Source organism: Sinocyclocheilus grahami, unplaced genomic scaffold (genome assembly GCF_001515645.1).
Source record: "Sinocyclocheilus grahami isolate Dianchi unplaced genomic scaffold, SAMN03320097.WGS_v1.1 scaffold1423.1, whole genome shotgun sequence".
In the NCBI taxonomy this organism is placed as follows: Eukaryota; Metazoa; Chordata; class Actinopteri; order Cypriniformes; family Cyprinidae; genus Sinocyclocheilus; species Sinocyclocheilus grahami.
The window spans coordinates 70,234-80,233 of NW_015506602.1; the positions used below are offsets into that span (position 1 = coordinate 70,234).

At 45.0% G+C, this 10,000-nt stretch overlaps 1 protein-coding gene across 1 annotated transcript in view; it reads right to left on the reverse strand.

The window, feature by feature from the left end:
• Positions 1-326: 326 nt before the first annotated feature.
• The window catches only part of lrp6 (low density lipoprotein receptor-related protein 6), a 30,002-nt gene continuing 20,328 nt past the window's right edge, over positions 327-10,000 (reverse strand). The window contains exons 10-20 of the mRNA XM_016256363.1: positions 8,980-9,182; positions 8,703-8,902; positions 7,047-7,237; positions 6,751-6,960; positions 6,550-6,675; positions 5,290-5,526; positions 5,099-5,209; positions 4,351-4,581; positions 4,145-4,281; positions 1,592-1,689; positions 327-1,515 (exon numbers count right to left, since the gene is read on the reverse strand). Of these exons, the coding sequence (XP_016111849.1) occupies positions 1,215-1,515; positions 1,592-1,689; positions 4,145-4,281; positions 4,351-4,581; positions 5,099-5,209; positions 5,290-5,526; positions 6,550-6,675; positions 6,751-6,960; positions 7,047-7,237; positions 8,703-8,902; positions 8,980-9,182 (2,045 nt within the window). The 3' untranslated portion in view covers positions 327-1,214. The remainder of the gene's footprint in view (positions 1,516-1,591; positions 1,690-4,144; positions 4,282-4,350; positions 4,582-5,098; positions 5,210-5,289; positions 5,527-6,549; positions 6,676-6,750; positions 6,961-7,046; positions 7,238-8,702; positions 8,903-8,979; positions 9,183-10,000) is intronic.

Genomic DNA, 10,000 nt, shown 5'->3' on the forward strand with positions numbered 1-10,000 from the left:
ACACACACACACACACACTTTCTCTCAAACACACACACATACTCTTGCATTCAAACACACACACTCATTCACAAACAAACACACACACACATTCAAACACACACACACACACACACTCATTCAAACACACACACACACACACACACACATAATTTCGCATTCAAACACACACACTCTCGCATTCAAACACAGACACACACTCTCGCATTCAAACAGACACACACATTCAAACACACACACACACACACACTCACTTTCTCTCAAACACACACACACCAGACACTATTAATGGCAGGATGTAACAGGACAACAGAAGCACTGGATGATGACGATGATGATGAATATGAAGATTCTTCTTTATAGCTTATAAATACAGTATCTACACAGTATGTGGTACAAAAATAATCAACCTTTTGTGGGCACTGAGATTTAAAAAAAGTGAAAAATGATTGAAAGTGTCTTCTAAAAAGCGGTCAGGCACGAGAAGTGGTCCGTGATTGTGAGCCGTGTGTCACACGTGACCTGACGTGACCTGCGTCACGCGTCGGCTGCGGGAAGGTTCCACTTGGTTGGTTTGGATCGCGTCACTTCCCGTCCGTTTCCCTAAAGCGTCCGAGTCGAGGTGCCGCTGAAGTTCGTCACGCACAGAGGCCACATGACGTCTTCAATACAAAAATAGTAGAAAAATACGAGTACCGTCTTGTTTGGTAGCTCATCCGGCGGGTGATTGAGAGTTTGAGTTTCAGGTCACAGTGTGCTGCTGCTCCGAGCCTGCAGGGGGCGACGGGCCTTCCATCTATTTGGCATGAACGCGTTTGATTCTAAACTCCTGGATTAAGGCAACGTATCACGTCTGTGTGGATTTAATAAAACTTTCTCTTTAAAAAAAATTTACAAATTTCTTTTAATACAAACCTCTATGGCATAACCAATAAACACTGTATAGAAAATATATAAATATGTTTTCTTTTTCTTTTAAATGTACAGAGAGCCGCCAGACCCGAGACAGACGCCCACGTGTTTTTCTCCGGTCAAAGTCAGCCACCGGCTATATACACTGATGCTGTGGGCGGGGCTTATGTGGAGGTGGGCGGGGCTCAGGATGAGTCCGTGCAGGGCGGGGCTTACGTGGAGGTAGGCGGGGCTCAGGATGAATCCGTGCAGGGTGGGGCTTATGCGGAGGTGGGCGGGGCTTACACAGCAGTGGGCAGGGCTCAGGATGAGTCCGTGCAGGGCGAGGGCGGCGGCGGGTACAGGTGGTGTGAGTAGCTGCGCTCGGTGTAGGGCGACGGCGGGCAGCTCTCACAGTTCTCCTCTGCAGACAGGTACTGGCTGCGTGGGGTGGGCGGCGGTGGTAGCGGCTCCGAGTCGTAGTTCAGGTCGCTGGTGTAGCCCTTGGCGGCGGCGCTGGATGCGTGCGGAGCCCTTCGGCCCGGCGTGTAGTCGCTGTCGCACACGTCTGTGCTGCAGGGCGTCGTCGGAGGGGCGAAGTGACGGTAATTGTACGGCCTGTAGCTGCAAAACACTCCCAGTCAGACACTGAATCATAAACACTAGCAGGACATTCACCTGACGCGTGTCCGTCCGTTACCTGTACGATCGGTGCGTCGACGGGCTGTTCGACGAGTAACCGAACTCCATCGTATACTGCGACCTCACTGTGGCGGGAGACGGAGGGGGATTCAGGATCTGGAATCATAGCAGAGAAAAGACACATTCACATTTAAATTTGTTTCTTTTAAAACCAAATTTAATCTAACTATAATAAATAATAATAAAGTAATAATATTTATTCAATATATACACATGTACTGAAGCTAGTTTACAGTGGGTGTAGAAAAGAATCAGCCCCCTTTAAAATAATCACATTTTGTTGCTTTGCAGCCTGAAATGAAGACGGACACAGTTTTTGTTTTATCAGCTGTATTTACTCAGTGCAACTTATAAGATCCAAGTGAAAGATAAAACACCAACATGGCTGGTATGTGAGGGTTGAAGAAAAAAGCCACTCCTCAAGAAAGGCCAGAAGGGAAAATGATCTCCCTCCTTTAGTGGACGTGGATATCCAAGGTACTACTACTAGTCCAGTAGTGCATTACAGTAGTCTAGTCGAGAAGTCATGAACTAGCTTTTCTGCGTCAGAAACGGATAACACGTTCCGTAGCTTAGCAATGTTTCTGAGGTGGAAGAAGGCTGTTTTTGTAACACATGAAATATGGCTTTCGAATGATAAGTTGCTGTCTAATATGACACCCAGGTCTTTAACTGCAGATGAGGACACAACAGTACATCCGTCTAGTTGCAAACTGTATTCTAAGAGATTCTTAGTCCAATAAGTAATACCTCAGTCTTGCCTGAATTTAATAGAAGAAAATAATTGGTCATTGAATGTTTTATATCTTTAACACATTTTGTCAACTTGGATAGTTTAGAAATTTCATCTGGTCTTGATGAAATATATAACTGAGTATCATCAAACTAATTCTGTGTTTCCTAATGATGTTGCCAAGTGGCAGCATGTATATTGAAATAACAGAGGGCCTAACACGGATCCTTGCGGCACCTCATCATTTACTGATGTTAACTCTGATTTTTTTACCATTTTTAAGTAGACAAAATGGTAACAGTCTGCTAAGTACGATCTAAATTCTTGAGGAAAATCCGCCAGAAAGCTGTTAATGGGAAGAAGGTTTACCTTCCAACATGACAATGACCCAAAGCACACAGCAGAACTGACACACAGTGGCTAAAGGAGAAAAAGCTGAATGTGCTTGCATGGCCTCGTCAGAGTCCAGACTGAAACTGAAATCTGTGCAATGACCTGAAGACTGCAGTCCACAAACACTCACCATCAGATTAAACTGAACTTGAGCAGTTCTGCAAAGAAGAGTGAGCAAATATTGCAAAGTCTAGATGTACAACGTTAGTAGAGACAGATCCCTACAGACTAAAGGCTGTAATTAAAGCAAAAGGTGGTTCAACAAAATACTGACACAAGGGAGTGATCCTTTTTCCAACTCAAGAGATTCTGTATTTTATTTTTTTTCTGACATGTTGGTGTTTTATCTTTCACTTGGATCTTATAAGTTGCACGGAGTAAATACAGCTGATAAAACAAAAACTGTGTCCGTCTTCATTTCAGGCTGCAAAGCAACAAAATGTGATTATTTTAAAGGGGGCTGATTCTTTTCTATACCCACTGTAAATACTTGTACACTAATTCATCCGAATCAGAGGTCTACTGAACAGATCCTTGTGCTGATAGTAGAAAAATGTACATTCTCAATGTGTTCACATTTGTAGTCTTTCCTTTCTGTGACAGGCAGCCCAGAGCGAGTCTACATCAAGTGCCACAAAGTTCATCGCGTAACAAAAAACACAAGATTTATGCATAACGCTGGACTTCTAATTATAAACAAGGGGACTCTTATTTTAAAATGTCTTTGCTTTACTACTTCCAGCTACTCATTCAAACAGATGAAGATGATAAAATATGCATCCTAAAAAATCTACAAATTACACTTTATAAAGCGGAGAGTTCCGGTGCTTGGCTCTGATTGGCTGAGCCGCGTTCGAAGCTGTTGTAAATGACGCTACAAAGTAACACACACCTTTGTTTACGTTTGTGTGTTGCTCGGCAACCACTTTGTAGCAACCACAACTGTTTCTGAGGAGCTACATTGTTTGGTGGAAGAATACTGTGTTTATTAATATCATTACACTTTATTTGCTCCGTTTTATTTTGTGAAACCTTACTACGTATATGGAATAACCGTTTTATAAAAGCAGTAACCCCCGTGAAGCCGTGGTTTACAGTGAATTTATAACAGCTAAGAGGGTTTTAGCGGAGTGCCTAACAACGGCCCTTAGCCTTTATAAATTCACTGTAAACCTCGGGTTCTTGGGGCTTATTGCTTTAATAAACAAAGTAAACACTGTCATAACTCATTAACAGCAGATCATAACCAATCTATTGGCATATCTATTGCGAACCAGCCAAAAAATTCATTACTTTTTAATTCAACTGAAGCTTTTTAAAGATTAATGAACACATGACATAGTTTTTCCTTCCCCAAAATGATAATGACTTTCCCCCCCACATTTTTCTGGCCTGCGGTGACCCTGACAGGCAGCGGCGACTGACCGGAGGAAAGTATGGGCCCTTGGTGCTGGAGGAGCTGCTGGACGAGGCTCCGGTCACATGTGCTCGATCATACGGAGGACCGCTGCTGCCTCCCATGATGCTCAGCGAGCCGATGACCGACTTCCCACGAGACATGCCTGAGAGAGACACACAGGTCAGCAGGCGCCCAGACGCACTACACCTGTACAGCGAGGCGTTCCTGTCACCTGGCAGCGAGCCGCTCAGAGAGCCGGGGTGAGGCACGTATCCCAGAGGCACCGGCGGCGGCCCGTGCACCACGAAGTCATTGGTCATGGTCTCGCCGTCGTCCTTCATCTGAGGACACAGCACACGCTGGCACACGAAATACACAGCGCCCACCACGAACAGCAGCATCACCACACCCACGATAGAGCCGATGGTGTTCGTGGGAGGAAAGGACGGCTCTTCAGTCGCGTCTGAGGAAGAAAACAGCTGCTTTAACAACACTAGGGCTGGGTAAAAAATATAGACATCTCGATATTAATCGATTCTCATTGTTACGGAGTGATATCAATTCTTAAATCCAAGAATGGATTATTCTAGCCTGTTTTCAGTTAATAGACGGAACACTGAAGGGCACTTCCCATCCAATAAATCGCAATAAGCATTGTGCTTTGTTACTTTTAATATGAAACAAAGTCTCAGATTTCAAATTCTGTCCATTTTATTGCAGGATTCAAACAATAAATGCCGTTTTGGCGCGGTTTAATGCGGAGTGATCACTGAACTGATCATCTCCTCTGCTTTATTACTAGTTATAGCACAAAATAAACATGACTAAACATCCGAAGGTAGGTTAAAAGAAAGAGTACAACTTTACAATCCGTCTCCTGTAATCTCTCGATCAGTGTTTCAGCTGACCAAGGCAAAAATACTGAGGAAATTCATCTTTTGAGTCTGATTTAAGGCTTTTAACTGGATTAAGACACATACAGCAGCCGATCTCGTCCGAGTTGTCTGTGCAGTCCGTGTTGTGGTCACACTTCTTGTGCCGCCCGATGCACTGGCCGTTGGCGCAGGTGAACTGATCCATGGGACAGAGAACTGCAGAGACAGACAGGAAGTGTGGGTGAATCAGGCAGGAAGTTGCTCTCAGACCGCGAGCATCGGCTGGCGATGGTTACCTTCACATTTGTTCTCATCGGATCGGTCCTGGCAGTTGATTTCTCCGTTGCAGCGCAGAGAAAAGTCCACGCACTGCTTGCTGTCGCACTGGAACTCCTCCTCGGAGCAGACGGGACAGTCTCGCTCGTCGCTGCTGTCGTCACACTCAGCGAAGCCGTCGCAGCGCCAGGCCTGCGGGATACAGTCCACCTCGCCGGACACACAGGAGAACTGCTCCGGGGAACACGTGGGCGGCTCTGAGGACATATTATACTATATTCATATATGGTTCAATCGTACATTATTATTAGCATTAGTAGTAGTAGAAAATATGTGACCCTCTCTGTGAAATCCAATCTCAACATCTAATTATGAGGTAACAAGCATCAAAGTTTGCTTTCAACCATTAATTTCACTAAGATTTCAATCTTTGACATGATCTTACTCAGCCAGTAATAAAGATATTTAAATTGTTAAATTTTCACAGAATGTTATCTTATGAAGGATGGTTTTATATAGAAAACAGTAAATCACCAAAAAATGACTTTAGCTGGGTTTTCACAGACAGGGTCACATATCACAAATGTACTTTATTCTTATTTTTGTTACTACTTTTTCCCCTCTTTCTGTCTCATGCATTGAAAGGCTGTGGAATATGTTTGTACGACACATTCTATGTTCACTCATATATCTCTCTGTGGTTTGGGTATATTCTTTTTGTTGTTGTTTGTTCATTTTTCTCTACTTTCTGTGATGTCTACTGCCCTATTTTTCAATTTTTGTCACATTTTCAATAATAAAAAAAAAGAAACCATATAATCGCCCAGACGTGAAGAATGTTAAGGGATAGTTCACCTAAAAAAATGACAAAAACTGCTGTTAATTTTCACCCTCAGGCCATCCAAGAAATAGGTGACTTTTTTCTTCTTCAGAAGAGTAAGGAAGATTTGAGCTGAAACTGTGCTCTTTCGTGATTCGTACAATGCAAGTCAATGGCTGCTTGCTCTTTGAGAGTCAAAAAACGCAGATCAGGCTCCTGACGATGAAGCGAAATGCTGTAAATAATGTTCAGTTTCTTGCAGAGAGCGATCGTTTCGCTTCATAAGAACTCTGGGATTCATTCCGTGTTGCCTGATCTGCCGCTTTTGACTCTCAAAGAGCAAGCAGCCATTGACTTGCATTGTATGAATCACCAAGGAGCACGGTTTAAATTCGTGTCATTTTTAGGTGAACGATAGCTCTAAGATGATTCTAAACCTTGACAGCATGATTTCCCGTACCTCCGCAGGAGAGCTCGTCCTGCAGCAGCACCAGGTGAACCGGACACGAGCAGCGCGTGGATCCGTCTCCCTTCACCAGACAGATGTGCGAGCAGCCGCCGTTATCAGACGTGCAGGGGTGTTTATCTGCAGACACACACACGGCATCAACACACACTCCAGCCGACGCTCTACCCATGATGCTCAGCGAGAGACGCTTACTGTACTCCTCCATGCGCAGCTCGTGGACGGCGTGGATGTCGCTCAGAGAGGCGATGCGCGCCTGGATCTTGGTGCGTCCCTCGCGCGTGATCTTATCGATGCGCTCGATCATCTGCTGCTGCCGGTCGATCCAGTACAGGAAGTTCCCAAACACCGTCAGACCCACCGGCTGCAGGATGTTGGAGTCCTCGATCACGATGCGATTGGCTCCTGGAGGAGAGAGGGGAGTGGTCAGGGACGGAGGGGCGGGGCCAAGGAAAGCATACTGGAGACGACCTTTGACCCCAGGATCTCACCGGACAGGTCGCTGCTCTCGATGCGCCTCAGGTCCATGTCGACCCAGAAGAGTTTTCCCAGCTCGTTGTCGACGGCCAGAGCGACCGGCTTGCCCAGATTACTGAAGAACAGCACCTCGCGCTCCGTCCCGTCCAGAGCGGCGCGCTCGATCTTCGGAGAACGCTCCTGCAGATTGGTGAAGTACATGTACCTGCGGAGCAGACGCCAGACAGTGAGGAGACACGGCTACAACTCTTCTGTAGTACAGGTATCTGAAATATTGTGCTTAAATATGCAAACGAGGCATTATCTAAGTAAATATGCCCTCATTTGCATACATCTCTAATAGGGGTGTAACGGTTCGGTACAGCAAAAACAAAGAAACGCCAGACAAAATTTCCTTTATTTTTTTAAATTAAAACTAGTATCATATGATCTTAAAAATATTTTAGACTTTTGCCGTTTAAGCTGTTTTAAGATTCATTTCTTATTTATTTGGTTCCACCGTGTTTGCTGATTTTCAGCGTTTTACATTTAAACTTTGTGTAAGTTATTTGTTATTTTATATCAGGCCTATAGCATGACATTCTGTGTTTAATTTAAGTGAGTTTGTCGTACTGTGTTGTTGTTGTCAATTCAATCAATTGACGCCGAAATGCCGCTAGTTCGAAAGTGAAAGTAAACTGCGCACAAGCGGAAAACTAACGAAATACCTCATCATCACAACCTGGAGTACATTATATTTCACACACTTTAAGCTCTTTTCCCCCCAGATGTAACAGGATTACTCCAACGAATCGTTCGGTTTGGAACGCGTAGCGAACCGAAAGCCTCGTACCGAACGGTTCAATACGAATACGTTACACCCCTAATTTCTAAACGCTGCATAAAGTCAGGTTCATAATTGTTGTTGGATTGTGTTGACCGAGTGAAAGGTTTCTACAGAGCGGATTCTGGATTTCTCTTTTCATCACTCCATAAATCAGTCAACAGACAGAAAACAAACCATTTCAGCATGTTTTTAGGAGTAACATGTTGTATAAATCAGAGTGAAATAAGTGTCCCTGCAGCACAAAAGCAGTGTTGAGTCGCTGGGGGATATTTGTAGCAATAGCCAACAATACATTGTATGGGTCACAATTATACATTTCTCTTTTATGCCAAAAATCATTAGGATATTAAGTAAAGATCATGTTCCATGAAGATATTTTGTAAATCTCCTACCGTAAATATATCAAAACTTAATGTTTGATTAGTAATATGCATTGCTAAGAACTTCATTTGGACAACTTTAAAGATGATTTTCTCAATATTTAGATTTTTTTGCACCCTCAGATTCCAGATTTTCAATATTGTCCGATCCTAACAAACCATACATCAATGGAAAGCTTATGATTCAGCTTTCAGATGATGCATACATCTCAATTTAGAAAAATTGACCTTTAAGACTGGTTTTGTGCTGCAGGGTTACATAGGAACAAACTTTCAGAATACAGAGAGGAATGAAACTGTAAAGTTTGGTGTTTGTAAAAGAAAAAACTCTTTAAAGATTGAAATCTACAGACGCAAACACTTAAATCTGCGCTAGTCTGCCAGAAGACGTGATGTAGAAGCAGAGCTCCAGGCTGAGCAGTGCATGGAAACACGCTGGTCTTGCTGTAATCTGCGTCTCTCACCCTCGCTCTGGATTGACCACGATGGCGCGGGGTTTGTCGTGTTCTCCGCGCAGCACCACGCCGACCCGTGACCCGTCGATGCGCGTGACGTTGATGACGTTGGTCACTTCGCTGGTCCAGTAGATGAAGCGGCTGTAGACGTCGATGCTGAGGTCGTAGGGCTGCAGGCCGAGGCTCGCGCTGGACACCACCGTCTCGCTCTGAGGAACAACACAACAGCGGTCAGACGAGTCCAGAGCAATCCCAGCAGTCACCGGGGCCTCGCCGCAGCGCTCACCTGGTTCCCGTCCTCCTGCGCGCGGCGGATGGCGTTCTGCTTGGAGTCGATCCAGTACAGCTGGCGGTCGAGCGGGTCGTAGTCGATGGCGCGCACGTTTCTGAGGCTGTGGATGGGCAGCATGATGTCGGGGCTCTGCAGCTCGTCGATGACCATGCGGTTGATGGCTGTCTTCTGACTGAACAGCAGGAAGGATGTGGGCGCTGACAAACACACACACACACACACACACACACACACACACACAGAAAGAGACGATTAACCTTTCATCATCAAACAGTGAACGTCTGCTTCCAGTTTACTCCTAAAGCCCCTCACGTGTGTTTCTGACCCATAGTGCAGTGCCAGATTAAACTGCTGGAGAAACACACGCACACTTCATCACAACCCCAAAACAGTGATAATATACGCTCACGGTGTGTCCTTTTAGTATCTTTAATAAACCACTTCAGATTTAATTTTTTTTTACTGTTTTATTTCAATACAGTTAACGTTCACAAAGTCACCAAAATGATTTTTTATTGTTTTTAGTTTTATTTCACAGTGGTGTAAGTGAATAGTAAACGGATTCGGATGTTTGGACCCGGAAACAGTTTCTCACGTCACAACCAAACAAGAGCATTATTGTGGCATGTTTGATGCAAACCCACCCCTCGGTCACATGATCACTGCTGCTTCAGTGTGAGGGAGATTACAGTCATCGTAACACACACACACACACGGCCTGCAGCGATTATAAAGCCTGTTTTTACTCCGTCAAACACACAAACACAACGAGACGCTCAGGCCTCATACGGCCTTCGGGTTTCCAGCATCTGCCAGCTTGGCTGCGGCTCGTCGACCACAAGAGCTTTAAAAATAAAATTCCCTGCCTGTGATTCTCGAACAACGGCTCTGCGTCTCCAGGAAGGACCCCGGCGGCTCTCTCTGTGAGAAATCACGTCTGAGCCCTGCCAAACCGAGCGGTACGAGAACACGCGAGCATCTGCGCCAAACGCACACGGATCAATGTGACAAGGCC